Source organism: Rhineura floridana, chromosome 3 (assembly GCF_030035675.1).
Source record: "Rhineura floridana isolate rRhiFlo1 chromosome 3, rRhiFlo1.hap2, whole genome shotgun sequence".
In the NCBI taxonomy this organism is placed as follows: domain Eukaryota; kingdom Metazoa; phylum Chordata; class Lepidosauria; order Squamata; family Rhineuridae; genus Rhineura; species Rhineura floridana.
In genome coordinates, this window is record NC_084482.1 from 42910965 (window position 1) to 42931571 (window position 20607).

A 20607-nucleotide genomic window follows, 5' to 3' on the forward strand; every position below is an offset into this window, starting at 1 on the left:
TCACCCCTCAAGGACTGCCTCTCTTTAAAGAACACACTTGCTAGTTGAGGAGGTCTAAGTCAACAAGCTGTGTTGCCCATCCCACTCTTGCCACTGACAGAGACAGTCACACCCAGGAACTGGTTTTTTTCATCCATCTTCCCAAAGCTTTGGAACCTTGCAGCTAAAGAGGTTAAATTGGTTACTTTTTGTGGAACTTTCGGAGGTGTTGCAAAACCTGTTTCTTTCCTCAGGGCTTTGGCTGACCTGGGTTTCTTGTCTGCTTAACTTATAAAAGAGTGTTGCTTTTAAAGAAAATTTTAAAAATTTAAAGCAAACCTCTTTAAACTGCTGGTAAAGACGAGCAACAGGGCTTTAAATAAATAATGTGAATGTCCGTTGTCTCTTTTCTATGGCTGCAATCTTTCCTGCTGAACTATCTGGGGCCAGCTCTTAATGGTGGTTTGAACTTCTCTTTGGCTTCCCTTCCTTGGGCAGATGTGTAAGACCTGCTCCTACAAGGGCCTTGGAATGTGAGCTGTGCAAAGGGGAGGGGTACAGAATGGAGGAAAAAAAGGAAACGGGATGGCTGAAGGTGAGTGAATGCTTGAAGGAGGGAAGAAAGGCTGAGGGAAGGACCGGAGTGGAGAAGGAGCTGAAAGGAGACCTGAGGAGGAGGAGGACAAAGAAGAAGAAGAAGGGGGAAGCAGTGTTGGCTGGTGGGGCTGGGTTGCTCTCCTGGCTTCCCAAAGTTGTGGGTTGCTGCCACTTACTGAGATGGAGAGGAGGAAGAATGAGACACAGGAGCTCAGGACGGTGGATCGCAATCTGACACTGCTTCCACATTGCACCAAGATCCCTGTACTTTGCCCTACCCCTCTCCTTCTCTGTAAGTGGCAGTGACTCATGGTATTGGGAAGTCAGGAGAGTAACGCAGCCCTCCCTCCCACAGTTATACCACCTGCTCCTGGAAGAAAGCAGGTGTCCAAGAGAGCAGAAAGAAAAGTGGACTCTGATAGACTGAAAAAGACCTTTGACAGGAACTGCTATTCAGCTAGCAAAAGCTGTTTATTTATATAGGTAATTCATATATCGCTTCATATTTCAAAGAAAATCTCCAAGCAGATTACAACTTCCTAAAAAAAGAAAATCACAAATGTCAAATAACTCCCACACACAAAAACAAAATAAAACATCCCTCATTTTAGAACAGCAGAGATCACAATTAGATATCTTCTTAAACATCAATAACTTATTCAGTTTAAACAATATTTATTCAACAAAAACATGGTTGTCAGATAACCAGCAATGGCTTGAGTTGGATCATTGTGCAGAGTTACAGTTGCTCATTTACTGATTATTTAATCATATAAGATAAAGAAATATTGTTATAATCATCAGACTCCAGAGTGATTGCGAATCTGCCTCTCCTCATCCTGATTACAGATCCCCAAAGCATTACCTACGGTCCTCTCTTTTGCAAAAAGTTGCTTCCCTTGTAACGGTGTGGCCCCAAGGCAACGCTTATTGTTTGCAATGTCTGTGGGGCACCATGTGAGCATCTCCCCAGTTAGCATGAAGCCTTCACACACTTTTTGAGTTATGTCCCAGTTAGTGAACCATCTCTGGGGCAGCCTGCAAGGGATGGATGGATCATTCTTATTTCTGCTCTGTGTCAGCATGTGTTTATTCATAAGTCCATTGCATCCCATTTCCACATGCCATTTTTTAAAAAAACCATAGAAAAATCATATTTATATATGTACTTTTAATACATAATCATAAAATACAAAAATATTTTATCTCAATGGACACATTTCTAAAAATATTTTATCTTAAAACGAACGTTAATAATTTTTGGAATATTTATTGAGCGAAGCACTATGTCACAATCTGAAGAATAATTACATTCTGATCCATATAGTCTGGGAGATCCAAAAATAGATCAGTTTGCTTAAAAGCATGGATGAAATGAAATTCTCTTCCATCCCCGTCTCCAGGCATACTAATCGAGTTATTATGAAGCTAGCCAAATGTGATAGGAATGCCAGCCCCTGCTTCCATCCTTACGTGCAAGAGGTGCCTATTTGCATATTGTCTCTGTTTGTGCTATAAGGAGATTCAAACCCCAAATCCACAGGGAGCAGTTACCAGTGTCAGTTATTACTGTGTTTTTGCTTGCTACATCATTGTGGTCTGCAGTAGAGAAAGCACACTGCTTTCACCTTTGTGGCAACCAACCTATCACCATTGGTTCCTCCTATGCATGGCTAATGTTGGGTGTGATTGGTACACAAAGCCATGATAGGTGGGTCGTGGCAGAGTTGCTGGAGACTAAGAGAGTGTGTCAGCACAGCTACCACTACCTCCCATGTAAAGTAGGTTATTTTTTTATATCTATTTTGTTGCTTGAAGCACATAGGACTGTAATGACATTACACCATTATCCTGATGTAAACAGCAGCAGGACTATTGGAGTTTCCTTTGGCAGACAAACCCAGTAGAATAAGAAAAACAACAAGAGTGCCTCCCATACACAAACTATTCATGCAGTTTTTTGTTGAAGATAAAACAGCATTTCTCCCTAATCTCTGAAAAGCAAATTTTGAAGTGGACAAACACATGAAAAGTACCCCCCAATAAAAACCACCTACTTAAAACATTGACTGTTGATTCAGATGTCAGCTGGACATTCATTGGCATGACGTATTCTATTGTGAAACACCTCCCGCGTTCATCACCTGCAAAGGGATAAGCTTCTTTTATACTTTCTTAGAGAAATCGATTGCTTTAGTTAAATACACATGCTTCTTTTCCTCCCAGTAGCTTCAGGGACTTTTAACCAGTTGACCCATCCATTACTGAACAGAGATACCTCCCCAGCTTCTAACCCTCTGAGGATACAAGGTAAAGGTAGATGAGATTATCATTCACATAATTAGCAATTGTTTGAATGGCTTTTTCAAAGCATCTACCAACCCAGGCTCAGTCTGGATTGGGGCCCTGGCAGGGGAGCTAGCGAGGACTTTAACCCTTTGCCTCTGCTGTGGTTCTGAACTGGATCAACCCCACCTCACCCCCTACACCTGCTACTTGTATTGGAAGAAAAGTTTCCATTGTTGCAAATGGGAGCTTTTCCTCCAATGCAAACAACAGGCATGGGATCCCCAGTCCAGATCAGAACCTTAGTGGGGAGCAAAAGGATAAAGTCCCATACCTCCTACCAGGGTCCCAAGTCAGTTAAAGCCCCTTGTGCCTATGATTTACTTTTTAAAAAATCACACAATTGCTAACTGCGGAAATGGTGACTCACTCATCTAGTTTGGCCTTAAACAGTGGCCTTTCAAAACATCACAAGTAAAAGAATAGCAGGCAAGGCGGCTGATCATATATATTGCTTAGAAATATGTAAACTTCACTCATATCACATTACCAGGAAAGGCAATATATATAGCTTCATCTCTCTTCCTAGGCCTGTTATGTTTTTATTGTTGGTAGATTTACAGCACAATCCTAACCACATCTACTCAGAAGTAAATCCTATTGATTTCAATGGGGCTTACTTCTAGATGAGTGGGATAAGGACTGCAATTAAGGGTTGTATCCAACAAAATTGTCCTGTTCGCACAAGAACTTTCGCTTGCACCATAGAATTTCCCCTTTCCTGTGTTCTCCTGCCCTCTCAATCTGTTTCAGAGGGTTGAGAGAACCTCCAGAACAGATTTGGGGGGCATAGAGGAGGAGGAGAACATTTGTTGTGCAGGCAAAAGTCCTTGCCCGACTGGGACAACTCTGTTAGATACAACCCTTAGACACTGACAGTGGATAATGGAACCAAGGGGACATTTTAATCGGACTCTCCAGTTAAAATTTGCCAAAAACCAGTAGGCAACTATTGTAAGTACTTATGCACCAACATTAGATGCTGATGAAGACATCAAGGAAAAATGTTATAACCAGCTAGACACCATCTTATCAGAGATACCTAAGGAGGATAACATTAACCTCCTGGGTGATTTCAATGCAAGAGTTGGGCGTGATTTCGATTTATGGCCAGAAACCATTGGGAAAGAAGAAGTTGGCAATAGCAACCTGAATGGCATTCTACTTCTGACTAAATGTGCAGAGCATAATCTTGTTATTACAAACACACTCTTTCACCAGAAAAATAAATTTAAAACATCATGGAAGCACCCTCAGTCAAAACACTGGCATCTCCTGGATTATGTAATTGTCTGTGCCAGAGATCGTCGTGGTGTATTCCTCACTAGGGCCATGATGAGTGCTGATGACTGCTGGACAGATCACCGATTAATTCGATCCACTATGGCCATTAATATTGTTCCTCAACGTAGGCTCCAAGGAAGAAAACCAAGGCGTAAAATGAACATCCATGCCCTTCAAGATCCTATTAAGCAAGCCTGCTTTCAAACAACTCTCAAGAAACATCTACCGACGGAACTCCCTGAAAATGTCGAGGAACACTGGATTAAACTGAAGACATCCATTATTGCAGCATGTGAACAAACTATTGGATACCAAACTAAGAAACATCAGGATTGGTTTGATGAGAATGATAGTGAGATTGAACTTATCATCGACAAGAAAAGGAAAGCCTTCCAGATATGGCAGAAAGACATTAACTGTGCTGCTAAGAAAAAAATCTATGCCAGTACAAAGCCTGAGGTCCAAAGAAGAACTAAACTGACTGAGGGGGGAAACCCGACAGGAGCTGAGAAAGGTCCGGTTCGGAATAAACCTCCCCCCTGGGATAAAAACCAAAGAAATGATGAAATTTTAAAAGGGGTAGGCCTAGAAGTAGGCATTGTGAGAGCAGGGGCACAGGATATCAATTCAGAAGAGCAAAATTACCACAGGCCTAACCACAAGTGCCAAAGACACTTGAAGAGAGACACTGCTTACAAGTGCCTGTACGCTAATGCTAGGAGCCTCCGAACCAAGATGGGAGAACTGGAGTGCTTGGTCTTAGAGAAGAGCATTGATATAGTGAGCATAACCGAGACCTGGTGGAATGGAGAAAACCAGTGGGATACAGTTATCCCTGGATATAAACTATATCGGAAGGACAGGGAAGGACGTATTGGTGGCGGAGTCGCTCTATACGTGAAAGAAGGCATTGAATCCAGCAAGCTCGAAACCCCAAAAGAGGCAGACTCCTCCACAGAATCGTTGTGGGTGGTGATACCGTGCCCCAGGAGGGACTTAATACTGGGAACGATCTATCGTCCCCCTGATCAAAATGCTCAGGGAGACCTTGAGATGAGATATGAAATTGAGGAAGCATCCAAACTAGGAAATGTGGTAGTAATGGGTGACTTCAACTACCCAGACATAGACTGGCTGCATATGTGTTCCAGTCATGACAAAGAAGCAAAGTTTCTAGATATTCTAAATGACTATTCCCTAGACCAGTTGGTCATGGAACCGACCAGAGGGATGGCAACCCTGGACTTAATCCTCTGTGGGGACCGGGACCTGGTGCGAGATGTAAGTGTTGTTGAACCGATTGGGAGCAGTGACCACAGTGCTATTAAATTAAACATACATGTAACTGGCCAATTGCCAAGAAAATCCAACACGGTCACATTTGACTTCAAAAGAGGAAACTTCACAAAAATGAGGGGATTGGTAAAAAGAAAGCTGAAAAACAAAGTCCAGAGGGTCACATCACTCGAAAATGCTTGGAAGTTGTTTAAAAACACTATATTAGAAGCTCAACTGGAGTGCATACCGCAGATCAGAAAAGGTACCGCCAGGGCCAAGAAGATGCCAGCATGGTTAACGAGCAAAGTCAAGGAAGCTCTTAGAGGCAAAAAGTCTTCCTTCAGAAAATGGAAGTCTTGTCCAAATGAAGAAAATAAAAAAGAACACAAACTCTGGCAAAAGAAATGCAAGAAGACAATAAGGGATGCTAAAAAAGAATTTGAGGAGCACATTGCTAAGAACATAAAAACCAACAACAAAAAATTCTATAAATACATTCAAAGCAGGAGACCATCTAGGGAGACAATTGGACCCTTGGATGATAAGGGAGTCAAAGGTGTACTAAAGAACGATAAGGAGATTGCAGAGAAGCTAAATGAATTCTTTGCATCTGTCTTCACAGTGGAAGATATAGGGCAGATCCCTGAACCTGAACTAACATTTGCAGGAAGGGATTCTGAGGAACTAAGACAAATAGTGGTAACGAGAGAGGAAGTTCTAAGCTTAATGGACAATATAAAAACTGACAAATCACCGGGCCCGGATGGCATCCACCCGAGAGTTCTCAAAGAACTCAAAGGTGAAATTGCTGATCTGCTAACTAAAATATGTAACTTATCCCTTGGGTCCTCCTCCGTGCCTGAGGACTGGAAAGTGGCAAATGTAACGCCAATCTTCAAAAAGGGATCCAGAGGGGATCCCGGCAATTACAGGCCAGTTAGCTTAACTTCTGTCCCTGGAAAACTGGTAGAAAGTATTATTAAAGCTAGATTAACTAAGCACATAGAAGAACAAGCCTTGCTGAAGCAGAGCCAGCATGGCTTCTGCAAGGGAAAGTCCTGTCTCAGTAACCTATTAGAATTCTTTGAGAGTGTCAACAAGCATATAGATAGAGGTGATCCAGTGGACATAGTGTACTTAGACTTTCAAAAAGCGTTTGACAAGGTACCTCACCAAAGGCTTCTGAGGAAGCTTAGCAGTCATGGAATAAGAGGAGAGGTCCTCTTGTGGATAAGGAATTGGTTAAGAAGCAGAAAGCAGAGAGTAGGAATAAACGGACAGTTCTCCCAATGGAGGGCTGTAGAAAGTGGAGTCCCTCAAGGATCGGTATTGGGACCTGTACTTTTCAACTTGTTCATTAATGACCTAGAATTAGGAGTGAGCAGTGAAGTGGCCAAGTTTGCTGACGACACTCAATTGTTCAGGGTTGTTAAAACAAAAAGGGATTGTGAAGAGCTCCAAAAAGATCTCTCCAAACTGAGTGAATGGGCGGAAAAATGGCAAATGCAATTCAATATAAACAAGTGTAAAATTATGCATATTGGAGCAAAAAATCTGAATTTCACATATACGCTCATGGGGTCTGAACTGGCGGTGACCGACCAGGAGAGAGACCTCGGGGTTGTAGTGGACAGCACGATGAAAATGTCGACCCAGTGTGCGGCAGCTGTGAAAAAGGCAAATTCCATGCTAGGGATAATTAGGAAAGGTATTGAAAATAAAACAGCTGATATCATAATGCCGTTGTATAAATCTATGGTGCGGCCGCATTTGGAATACTGTGTACAGTTCTGGTCGCCTCATCTCAGAAAGGATATTCTAGAGTTGGAAAAGGTTCAGAAGAGGGCAACCAGAATGATCAAGGGGATGGAGCGACTCCCTTACGAGGAAAGGTTGCAGCATTTGGGGCTTTTTAGTTTAGAGAAAAGGCGGGTCAGAGGAGACATGATAGAAGTGTATAAAATTATGCATGGTATTGAGAAAGTGGATAGAGAAAAGTTCTTCTCCCTCTCTCATAATACTAGAACTCGTGGACATTCAAAGAAGCTGAATGTTGGAAGATTCAGGACAGACAAAAGGAAGTACTTCTTTACTCAGCGCATAGTTAAACTATGGAATTTGCTCCCACAAGATACAGTAATGGCCACCAGCTTGGATGGCTTTAAAAGAAGATTAGACAAATTCATGGAGGACAGGGCTATCAATGGCTACTAGCCATGATGGCTGTGCTCTGCCACCCTAGTCAGAGGCAGCATGCTTCTGAAAACCAGTTGCCGGAAGCCTCAGGAGGGGAGAGTGTTCTTGCACTCGGGTCCTGCTTGCGGGCTTCCCCCAGGCACCTGGTTGTCCACTGTGAGAACAGGATGCTGGACTAGATGGGCCACTGGCCTGATCCAGCAGGCTCTTCTTATGTTCTTATGTTCTTAGAGAACTTAAGAACGCCTGGTGGATAAAGAAAGCTCAAGAAGTCTAGCACTTTGCAGATGCTCAGATGCTCACAAAGGCCATCTATGGACCAACAAATTACGGTACAAATCCCTTACTTTCAGTGGATGGTAGCAAACTTCTTAAGGATAAAGAGTCTATTGCACTGCGCTGGAAAGAGCATTACCATGACATCCTTAATCGTAACTCTATTATGATTGATGAGGTCTTCTCGCAAATTCCACAACAACAAACTAGAGAAGAGCTTGCAGTATCCCCTGATTTGGATGAAGTCAGTAAAGCCATCAGTGAAATGAAGAACAACAAAGCTAGTGGACCTGATGGGATTCCTGCTGAAGTCTTTAAAGAAGGTGAGTCTGAACTTACACAACAACTTCATAACTCATCAAAAAAATCTGGATGAGGGAGGAGATCCCAGAAGACTTTAGGGATGCCATAATTATCACCCTTTTTAAGAAGGGTGATAGAACAGATTGTGGGAACTATTGAGGTATCTCTCTTCTTGCTACCGCAGTTAAAATCCTTGCAAGGATGCTCGCAAATCGCCTCCTGCCGATCTCAGAGGATGTCCTCCCCAAATCTCAAAATGGTTTCTGCCCTTCCAGGGAGACAGTGGACATGATCTTCACTGTACAACAGCTTCAAGAAAAATGCTGGGAGCAGAATCAACCTTTATATATGGCGTTTATTGATCTGACTAAGGCCTTTGACACTGTGAATTGAATCACTCTCTGGACCATCCTTCTGAAAACTGGATGCCCTGATAAATTTGTGAATATTTTGCAACTCCTTCATGACAACATGGCAGCAACAATTTTGGACAACAATGGCTTTCAGAGCGATCCATTCCAAGTCGGATCAGGCATCAAACAGAGATGCATCATTGCTCCTACCTTATTTGCTATCTTCATTGCTATGATTCTACACATTGAGGGGACACTTCCTACTGGTGTGGAAATCATATATTGAACAGATGGAAAGCTTTTTAATCTCAGTAGGCTGAAAGCAAAAAGTAAGGTAATGTCAACCTCTGTCGTAGAACTTCAATATGCCGATGATAATGTAGTCTCTGCACAAAAGAATTCAAAGAGGGATGAAATGTGCATGTCTTACAAGTCAAGATGGGAAGTGTGAAATGTCTAGGAGTGCTGCCAGTTTGAATGAACAGACCACTTTGAAAGGGCTACAAAGTGAGTGGAGAAGTAGCTAGGGAAGAAGTTCAGCTCAGCCATGTTGCTTCCTTGCAAGCTCATCCACACAGCTCCGTTGACACTGATCCAACTTGATCTATGCCAAGAGAAGGTTGCTTGCTTGTTGGATATGAGCAAGCACAAGGGAAGTCATAATGTTGCATCATGCTTTAATTTTTTATTATTATTTATTAAATTTATAACCCGCACTTCCTCCCAGAAGGTGCCCAGGGCTATTATTGTGCGAACATAGGAAGCTGCCTTATACCGAGTCAGACCATTGGTCCAGGGAGCTCAGTATTGTCTACACTGACTGACAGCAGCTCTCCAGGATTTCAGGCAGGAGTCTCAGTGCCTGAAGATGCTAGAGATTGAACCTCAACCTGGGACCTGAGTGACAGCTCTTTGCCATGACAAGTCCACGTGCAGACATGTGGTTGCATGTGTGTACCAACCCAGTGATTCACTGGATTATTTCCCCATCTTTAAAACAGGCCAGCCACAGGACACTAGGTTTTTTTCTAAAGGTGATAAAAATTAAAACAGTGAAGCAATGTGCACATATCCATATATTAAATATTGAACAGACCTTAATTATCAATGTAATCCAAATTTATAATTAACAGGTCTCACTAATATTAGTAGCTAGGCATGATTAGGCACAGGCACGAGCAAACCCACGTTTACTTTTATGTGAAGCACCATACCTGCCAAAAAGCAAACCCGCCAGAGGCCAGAGTGCAGAGACATCTTGATTTCAGTACTCTGGTTTTGGGGCAGGATAATCCCCTCCTCCAGATACAGCCAGTAATCGGTGCTCACAGCAATCCCCAGGAGTCCCAATCCACACACGGCAAACACGCTGCTAAGCAGGGTCAGGGCCTTTCTGCCGCAAGTGCTCATTCCCAAAGGCATCAGGGTCCGATGGAACAAAAGAGAACTCCTGGATGGACAGAAAATAACAGAACTGTTAGGAGTGGACTGTGACCTGTGTTGGAGAAAACAGAAATAGAAATTCCCCTCCTTCTCTTGCACACAGTTTGACTGCAGATGTATCACTGGGAGGGAAAAACCATCACAAAAGCCTCTGGTCCGCTGGGAAGGCAAGTGGCATGCCGTTGTCACTTTCCTTCAGAATCAGACATGAAGCATAGTTATGGAGGTTTCTAAAAATATTATTCTAATGTGTATTTGATACTTTTTGCATGGTCTAGTCTTACAAAGGTGTAAGAGTGCCAGTATACTGAGAAAAGCTCGTCCCTTTGAATCTCAAGGGGAAGATTCCACGATAGCACAGCAATAGCAGGAGCAGCAGCTAGGGATGCCCGGGCCTCTCCATTTCAGATCTCTCCGCTTCTCATTTATCCCATCTTAAATTCATTTCTCCACATTCCTGCAGTAATTTGCTATTTTTTTTAATTTAAAAAAGTCTCATGAAAATTCTTCAGCATTTTAGTGTTTATTTCACCTAATAAACACAGGGCAGACACACACTGTTGTGCCAGTATCTGTGAGTCTCCACCTCTCTTTTCTGAAATGGGGGTGCACGACATTAGTCGAGCTGCACCCCTTTTTACTATAAAACCTGGTCGGATCAGCTTGAGTTTGTTTGTTTGTTTTAAAAAAAATCAGATTCAGACAGATTTTGCAGCTGATTGACAGATCAACCCATTGCCCCTTCAGGTGTGGCCAATGGAAACGCTTTGCTGTATGAGACTAGGGTGTCCACAGCCACATTTTGATATGTAGCTTTGACATTTTTGTACACATTTTTGTAAGTAATTTCCCCTCATATAATGCATTGTTGTGTGTTATTTTCACAAATACATTCATTTTTAGACACATTTTTGGTTGGAGAACTGCCTTGCAAAATTCAGGTAAGTGCTAATTTTGAAGGATGGCTGTGATTCGATTCTCACATTGTTTCAGAAAGTGTGAATTTGATAGATATGCCTTTAAGTGCAAAGTGAATCAAATTTCTCCCCCATTCCTAGCAGCAGCAGAGTGCTAATGTTACTGTGCCAGCATTATTCCCCTTCCCCCTCTGCCTTATTTTGCTCTGATGCAGAGGATCCAGCTAAGACAAGGCAGAACCCCAAATGCTGATATACTGTCCTCAGAAAGCCGCACTGCCTTAAACCTCCACTCATTCCTTGTAGTAGTTAAGTGTTCCCTAGGGCTTGTGATATGCCAAGTGGAGCAAAATTGAATGGCTTTGCCTCATTTTCCATTCTTAGAACATCACTTTAGTTATTACGCATCAAATCTTTATTTGAGCAGTTGCAGCTGAGCTATAGCAAGACTCAGATTCCCAGAGAAAGTTGACTTTGCCCAGTTTTGGCTTTCAGCTATTGTGGATTTATTCCTTATTTCCCCCTTGTATCCTTATGGAGTCAGATTATTACAATAATATTGCAGAGAGTCAGGTTGTGTACACACTATACATTTAAGGCACCTTTAAAGCACATTACTCCCTCTCCAAATCCTGGGAACTGTAGTTTGTTAAAGGTGCTGGGAACTGTAGTTCTGTGAGGGGTAAACAACAGTTCCCAGGATTCTTGGGTGTGTGTGCTTTACATGTGTGTATGCAGCCTGGGTGTGGTATAGCAGATACAGTGTCAGACTAGGTCTGACACTCTAACTACTAGACAACACTGTCAGTCTAGTGGGATATAAATGTAAGAAATGAAAACCAAATATTACATTATTTATTCATTCAATTTATAGATTGCCTTTCATCAATAAAGATTGCAAGATGGTTCACAATACATCATAAAAACAATAAAATAAAAGTAAGGCAATAATTTAATTTAAAAAATACAATGAAACCAACTATTATGAACTCTGGATCTCCAGAATCAAATCAGAATGGAGTTTTGGATATAACAGAGGAATAGCGCTCTTTCTCTCTCTTTCTCTCTCTCATACACACACACACACACACACACACCATTTATATAGTACTGTTATGAGCATGGGGGATGGATGATTCCTGTGGGTCCCCTTCCAACCTCTGATTTGGAATCCTATGCCTTGGGGACAGAAACTCACTCTGCTGGTCAGATGAGTCTCTCCTTTGTTAACCAAATAGATTGACCAGGTAAGATAATGGGCTTATCAGTTGCCCAGCAACGGTGAATGGGCCAGGAAGACCCTTTTGTCATTGAAACTCTTCAGGAGAGCATCCCCCCCTTCCTGGAGCCCAGCAGAGGCTTGTAGTTTTGAGTTTGTGTCTAGAGAATGCTGGGAGAATGAAGGCAGGCAGAGAGGCTGGCTCTCTGCACCATGGCATTTGGGGTGCCTCCTGCAACCCAGATGGAAAAGCTGGATATTGGACTGCTGATGCATTGAACCCCTCCATCCTTGAGCTCAGGTTGGAATGTGTGTAAATAAATAAACCATATTTCATAAAGACATTGCAGTCTCCACTGACCTTCTTCCCAAAGGAAACCAAACCCTGGAGAAGTGCAGGGACCCCCAAAATCTCACCACTCGGAGACTGGGGGGAGGCGCACAACAGTACATTTCTCTGCAGTGTTTAGAGCAATGGGGAACATGTGGCTCTCCAGATATTGGAGGACTCCATCATCCCCAACCATTGGCCATGCTGGCCAGAGCTAATGGGACTCGGCATCCAATAACATCTGGAGGGTCACAGGTAGGGATGGGAAAGGCATTTCATTCAGTTCACATGTAAAGGTGAACCTACCAAATTCACACTTTCCAAAACAATACACAAACCAAAGCACAGGCATCTTTCAAAGTCCAGACTTTCCTGAATTTTGCAATGCACTTCTTCAGCCAAGTAATGTGTACAAAAATGCATATACCAGGGAAGTGTATGCATAAAAATGCATATGTTAGTGAAAATAACATGCAAAATGCATTATACTAAGAAAAACTGATTTGCAGAAATACAATATATTAGGAGAAATTCACACTAAAAGGGTGATGAATTTTTATGAGCACTAAAAAAATGAGAAACTAAAATTGACAGATTCACCCATCCCTAATCACAGGTTATTCATGACAGGTTAGAATGTTTCGCATACAGTATTTCTATAATCATTTCAATAGTCTAGTTATATTTTCCCCTTATTGCAAATGAGGGGAAAGGGCTAAGGCTGAGAGCCAGTACTTGCCTAAGGCTGCACTCCTAAACACACTTACCAGGGAGTAAGCCCCACTGAACAATAACTTAGTGGCTGCCTAGTGGATTTGTGGGTGTAGTGAGACTGAGTTAGGGGCCGACACTTATCCATTTAACAGAAATATTATTGGGCTACATAACTGATGGCTATGCAAGCCGTCAAGGTGCTCAGAGTTCTTATATCAGAAGTGGCCTGATACATGCAGAGTTAGACAGCCAATTTTCACGTAGGATTTGAATGTCTGCGGCCTTAGACTGTCTCCCTCAGTGGATTCTTGATGTGATTAGGAACAGGAGGGTCTCAGCAATGCAGTGTTACAAGTCTGACAAATTATTGTGCTTTTGCAATATATTAAATCTTGGGACTGTCATTTGGCTTCCAGTTAATTAGCCCCTTTTGGCAGTGGTTCAGGTACAAGCTCAGAAAGACTAGATGCCCCGGCATGTGTAACGTGCAGTCTGTGAACTGCTTTCTCTGCCAGAACACATAATTTTCCTTAATAGGCACTGGCCATACACTCTTAAAGGAGAAATAATCATTGCGATGTCATATGAGTTACTTATGAAGCCCCCCCAAAACAAGGTGCTGTACAAAACACATAATAAGGTGGGCCCACTGTGTGGGGCTTACAATGCAATTGAGCCTGCAAAGTACCAGAAGTCTTTCCCATCAAGAAGCTTCAAAAGTTAAAACTGATGCTGACATAATGCAGGGCTCACCTCGTATCAGACATCACTTATTTGACATTCCTACCCAGGTCTCAAGGTTTTCAAAGCCCGTACATTCATCTGGACAAAGTGTCTCTGAATACACAGAGATCCACAGAGCGAAAGGGCTAGTTTGGCAAAGGAGAGAGCTACATGAAGTAGTGAGGGGGCTAATTAACCTGCTATCAATATGAAAAGCAGGAAGAGGGCACCTGTAAACATGGACGCCACCCCCTTTCTCTTGATGTCCTACTCCTCTCAGCATTGGCTGATCCAAGTTGTCTCTGGGTCAGCTGTTGACAACCCACTTGGAATTCAGCTGTATCCTGCTGACCCAATAACAACCCAGCCACAGTGGGCTATAGAAAGGAATACACCAACACTGTGAGGAAGGCATGTATTTGCATGCCCTCCCTATTGTACTACCACATCAACAGCAGTCTAGATATACTGGATATGGTGTGACAAGACACTGTGGCCCTTATTTTGCTGGCAGTTGCTAGAAACGCTGCAGTCTTTGCTGTCATCAGCTTATTTTGATCTTCAAGGAGAAAAGTCTCATAACAATAATCTGATCTCCCTGGTTGAGTTAATAATGGGGTGATGAACTCTTTCCACAATACTCTGCACAAAGATCAAAATAGCAGTTCATGAGCCAATGCTGAAGCATTACTCTCTCCACATGGACATACACCATTTTGGAATAGAGTTCTTTCATAATGACCCTCAAGTACTGCTGAAGGCAGCACTTCAGTCGTGCAGTTGAGAAAGCTCTTCTGAATTTTGGAACTAGCAGCCTAACATTGCTTGGGAATTCTAGGACACCAAAAGAAATCAGTGTAGCTTTGAAATTAATGGTTAGAATCAGCACAGATTTGAAAGGCGCAGTCCACCATCTTGATTCAAAACCGTGTCCAGTTTTATCCAGACATAGATGAAAACCTGCTCCTTGATCTCAGGAATCATCATGCAAAATTTGGTTACAGTATCTTCAGAGATATCTTAAAAGATATCCAAATGCATAAGTGAACAAACAACTTTCCAAAATATATAGCAGATTGTTAGATAATGCGGATAACATGCCATTGTATCAGGACGACTAATTGGAAAACAGTCTCACATGGGACATACCACAGCAAGGAAAGAATGAGTTAAAGTCCCTCTCCTCACTCCCCACAATCTATAAGCTGCTGAGGCTTCACCACAGCTGCTATTTGCACAACAAAAACCATGCATGATAGTTGTATTCATACATTTCATGTCACTTCTAGTTTGGCCCAAAGGAGGTAATTTTTAAATGTTAGTAGACATCTGAGGAGGTGGTTATGGAATGTGAATACAGGAAAGGCACCTAACCGATGCTGAGAAACAGAAGGAACTGAATCAAAAAGTTCATATCTCCACAAAGGTACAGTGAAGGCTTTTTAGCAGATAAAAATAAAGAATTTTCCAAATGCCAGGAGCTCTTCCCCAGGTCAAAATTCAAGTCATATGCAGAAAGCCATGAGTATTATTAACTCTCTTTCACAATATAAATTATACTTGACATTGGAAGAAGGGAAACAGGAGTGATTTCCAATAGGGCCTTTACAAACACAATATTTATCATAAGAGATCTGCAAATTTAATGCACTGTAATAGTGCAAGCTGCAGTGTTTCTTGAGTGAACTTGGTTTAAAGGCCACAACATTTGGTCTAATAGATCAGCCTTTACTAAACTTTCCCCTCTATATGATTTGGACCACAACTTCCATCAAACCTGATCATTGGTCATGCTGGCTGGGACTGATGGACGTTGTAGTCCAAAACATCTAGAGGGCACCATTTTAGGAAATACTGTATTAGACAGTGGTGGAGACCATTACACAATCAGCAAAAAGATCATGGTACGGAAATAACTCTAGGTCTAATGTTTACAGACTTCTCTATCATTAGGCATGAAGTTTATTTTATTTTATTTTATTTAGTAGGAGCCCAGAGCAGCAGACAAAAGCACTAAAAACACCCTAAAACATCATAAAAACAGGCTATAAAATATATTAACACAAAACATCCTTAAAAACATATTAAAACGAAACATCTTTTAAATATCTTTTCTTTTTAAAAAAACAAAGCTTTAAAAACATATTTTTAAAAAAAACTTTAAAAAGTATTAAAAAGCAATTCCAACACAGACTGGACAAGGTCTCAATTTAAAAGGCTTGTTGAAAGAGGAAGGTATTCAGTAGGCGCTGAAAAGATAACAGAGATGGCTCCAGTCTAATATTTAAGGGGAGGGAATTCCAAAGTGTAGATGCTGCTACACTAAAGGTCCGCTTCCTAGGTTGTGTGCAGAGCTTGAAAGATTACTTTTAAAAAGTAATAAATTACAGTTACAATTACTTGGCCCAAAAAAGTAGTGATTACCATTACAATTACAATCGCTCTGAAAGTAACTGATTACTTTACTTTTTCTCAAAAGTAATCACTACAATTACATTTCAGTTACTTTTTAAAAAAAACTCCTACAAGGTGCTGGCCTTGGCTGCTACACATCTAAGAAGCCTAAAACAATATTAAAAATAAACACACACACACAGGGGGTAGTAGAATAAAAAAAATTATCCGTAAGATTAACATAATGGCGTAACAGAATCTCACATCCCCCCAAGCAATGAAGATACCCCAACACTTGAAGATTAACGTAACGGCATAAGAGAATCTCACATCCCCCCAAGCAATGATGATACCCCAACTCTTGAAATCAAATTTTACACTTGAAATGCTTTTATAATATGTTTCTGTTATGTCTCAAAAGAACAAGATGCTCAAAGAGCATGTCAGACAAGGAATGTCTTTTTACAGTCATTACGTTGCCACCAGTACTGAACAGGCGTTCTACTGCGGCGCTTGAAGGCATGCCTGTGTTGTGCTGCAAAAAACACCGCAGCACACGTGGAAAGCCATGGAGTGATGACACTTCCCTGCTGGGAGACCTCAGGTACCTCACCAGTTCCTCCTCAGCAGTGTCCACTGCTGACTTCTTGACCTGGGGCAGAAAGTTAAAGAAGTCATCTTCTAAGTCATCTCCTTCCTGGTCTTTATCTGAAGACTGATCACTGTCCTCATTAAGAACACCCATCTTTATTTCAGCTTTCAACAAGGCTTCCATTGTGTATCTAAGAAAGAGAGAGGATATGTTAACACATATATGTTAGGAAATCATCATCTGCTCTTTATTTCCTGATGCTTGTCATGTCCCCTGGTTCAGGGTCCAGCCTGAGCCTGTGGATGATGACATGGAAGGTAGGAAGGTGACCAAGTCACCACACTCATGGGGCAGCACAGCAGACCCTTAAGGATTACCTGCAGCAACCCAAGGTTGTGATGAGGAGCCCCAGGAAGAAAAGGACCAGCCCCTGCCTACCACCTTAAGCCCTCTGATGCCTCCCTTGAGACAACATTTCCCTTGGAGTAATCCACCCAAAGGGCTTCCTTAATGTTCTTACTTGTTGGTATGGGTGGTGGCCTGACACGATTCCAGCCAATCTAGTTTGAAGCGAGGGTGTAGGCAGGCTGCCAGAAGAAGCCTCTTGTCCTCCCAGATAGCTGCAAACCGCTTTCTTAGGGCTTCGCGCACACCTCTCAGCAGCTGAAAACAGTATGTGTACCTCTCAGGTTTGTTTTCCAGTCCTTCTAACTTGCGGTCCAGATTGCAGAGCGTTGGTAGCAAATACCCCATGAACATGCCGTTCTCCCGTTGCAGGATATCTAGGGACTGGGCTAGTGGCTCCATAATCTCTGTGTATTCCTGTACCACTTCAATCTCAGCAGCTGTGATCCTGGACAAGGAGCAGCGGTCCATTATGGCATGCATTTTTAGTGGCACAGTTGACAGGAGCTCATGTAGTTGCTTCAATGCATCAAAGGTGGAATTCCACCTGGTCTTATTCGGTATCTTCAGATACACACCACATTGCACATGGATATACTCAGCAATCTGTGCTGACTGGTTCTGCTTGGACCACAACTTGCTGCACTTTCCCATCAAGGAACTAAACTGTTTCTTGAAAGGACCAAGAAGACTACTTTTGGAGGAGTCAGAAAGCATGGCCTCTATGTCTTGTGTTGCCACAAGGTTGAGGGTGTGGCTAGCACATCTCTGGTGTGGTGGTAAAACAAAATCCTCTCCTGAGTCTGCAGCTTCTTCCTCTGCCTCAGGTCCTGTGTCCAGGATCTCACAGATAGGCACAAACTCCACCTCAGCCTCCTCCTCCTCCTAGTTATCACCATCATCGTCACTGGTGCCTGCAGCTTCCACTGGTTCTTTGGCCATGAAAACTCTGAACGCTTTCACAAAGTTGGAGCCATTGTCTGTAGTAGTGCACATAACTTTGTTGTGGATCCTGTACTGCACATGTACATCATGCAGTGCTTTTGAAAGGACATTGTATGTATGGCACCCCTTCAGACGCTTACAAGCCAAGGCCCCGACCTCACGTTTCAGGGTAGTTGGGTTGATCCAGTGGGCTGTTACCCCAAAGTAACTCTTCTTGCCATTGGTCCAACAATCTGCAGTGGTTGCTATATATGCCACAGCACCCACTCAGTTTGCAAGAGTTTCTCTCATGTGGCATGCTCTCTTCTCAATTCTGTGTCTCAGAGTCTTGGCACATATGATGGTGAGATCTTTGGGGAGTCCAATGCGAACCAGATTAATGAATGATGGTTTGTCCACAGTCTGAAGTGGTAATGTCTCCTCTACAATTAAATCAATGATTCTCCTGTCGAGATTGCTCTGGGTGACAGGCTCCCTGCCAGATCCCCACCTCTCAAGGGTTGTCTGCTGCTGCTTCAGCATTTTGGGAGGAGGGATGTCATGCATTGGTTCAGGAAGGCCACGTCTCCTTGCCTTTATTGGTTCTTCAATTGCTCTCAGCTTCTCAGGGTGTGCCCTCTGAGGAAGAAGAACAAAGCATGAATCCAAGAAAAAATGGAAGAGGAACTTCACAATTTAAACATAAATAGACAATGGACACTCTTTGAGGACCAGCATGACAAAGGCTTACCTCAAAATGTTTCTTCACATTGGATGAGGAGGAAACAGCTGATCTCAGATTTTTGATCCTTGGAAGGCAGTAATTGCATCGTACAACAACATTTTTCCCACTCTGGCTCACAAATGTACAAGCTTTCTCAAAGCCAAACCATGGTACTTGCTGTTCTGCAGATGTGGCTGTGGGCAACTGGCACTGCTTCATGCCCTCCTCCTCCTCATGCACAGGGCCTCCTTTCTGAACCTCACTTTCTAGTTTTGCCTCCTCAGGATCAACAAGCTGTGACTCAAGTGGCCGCACTAACTGACTGCTGCTCTCAGCAGCAAAACCTGCAACAGGCGTCTCTGTAATAAACAAGAGATAATGCTCCTATATGGGTGAACTTCAGCTGTGATGTGCCCCCATCTCTTCCCCATGCTGCAAGATGCCCCAGTCAGAGTGGAAGTAAGCAGGTCGATAGCACAATTAAAAGAGATCCTATTTGCATCATTTTTGCTCACTGAATAACCCTGCCTGGGCCAGTCTAACCTACTATCTCACAGGGTTGTTGTGAGAACAAAATGAGACTAGGGTTCAAATCCCCACATAGCCATAAAGCTCACTGGGTGACCTTGGGCCAGTCACTGCCTCTCAGCCTCATGAAAACCCTATTCATAGGGTCACCATAAGTTGGAATCAACTTGAAGGCGGTACATATATTTTTTATTTTGAATATGATGATTATGATAATAAATATGCAGCATTTCAAATTAATTCTGTATGAGAAGCATTCCATGCCAAGCTTGGAAAACCAAGGATGAGGTATAAAATGGAGACAAAAATACTTTTGACAAAATGCCGTTTATCTTTTATATCTATATCTATAATTAGCAATACAGCTGAATGATGTATGTAAAGTATTTTTTCTTTCCCTTTTCTTTTTTATTAATATTTTAGTACTACTGCTAAAGTTCTGATGAAAGAATAAAGCATTCATTAGCCAAATTCAAATGATTAGAACACATCACATAAATTCCACTGAAGTTGGAGTTTTTGCCATAGAAAATGAAAAATCATATAACCTATGATAGCCCAATAGACAATCAGAACTAATATAAAACCCTATTGCTTCTCATTTGCAAATCTTGCAAGATCTAAGGTAACTCTAGATCATGTGAGTTCAGGTGATGCATGTTATGTACATTTGTATAGATATTAGCAGAGATTGTCAACAGTCTATGGTGCTTATGTGTGCCAATGTGTGTGTTTGTGGCAGGCTTTTACCCTGCACTGAGATCACTGAGACTTAAGACTTAGTAAAATAAGAAAAGCTATTTCATTTATAGAAATACATCGTAGATAGGAAAGGCATACCTAGTTCTAAGTAACTAACTTGGAGGCGCAACACCCAGGTTTGGGAGTTGCCCTCACTGCCCCTTCTTCATGTGTACTGGAGAGTGACAGAATAGGGCTAGAAGCAAATAGAAAGCAAAAATGGAAAGTAGGGTAACATCTAAAGAAATACTCCCCTTTACATCTCTCCTTTCTTTCTTTCTGTATATATATATATTTATTTATATTTATATATATCCCGCCCTTCCTCGCAGTAGGAGCC

At 42.2% G+C, this 20607-nt stretch overlaps 1 protein-coding gene across 1 annotated transcript in view; it reads right to left on the reverse strand.

Annotated features, from left to right (window-relative positions):
• Positions 1–20607, reverse strand: part of CACNG5 (calcium voltage-gated channel auxiliary subunit gamma 5) — a 66972-nt gene that overhangs the window by 10797 nt on the left and 35568 nt on the right. The window contains exons 2-3 of the mRNA XM_061621774.1: positions 9827–10062; positions 2634–2720 (exon numbers count right to left, since the gene is read on the reverse strand). Coding sequence (XP_061477758.1) covers positions 2634–2720; positions 9827–10034 — 295 coding nt within the window. The 5' untranslated portion in view covers positions 10035–10062. The remainder of the gene's footprint in view (positions 1–2633; positions 2721–9826; positions 10063–20607) is intronic.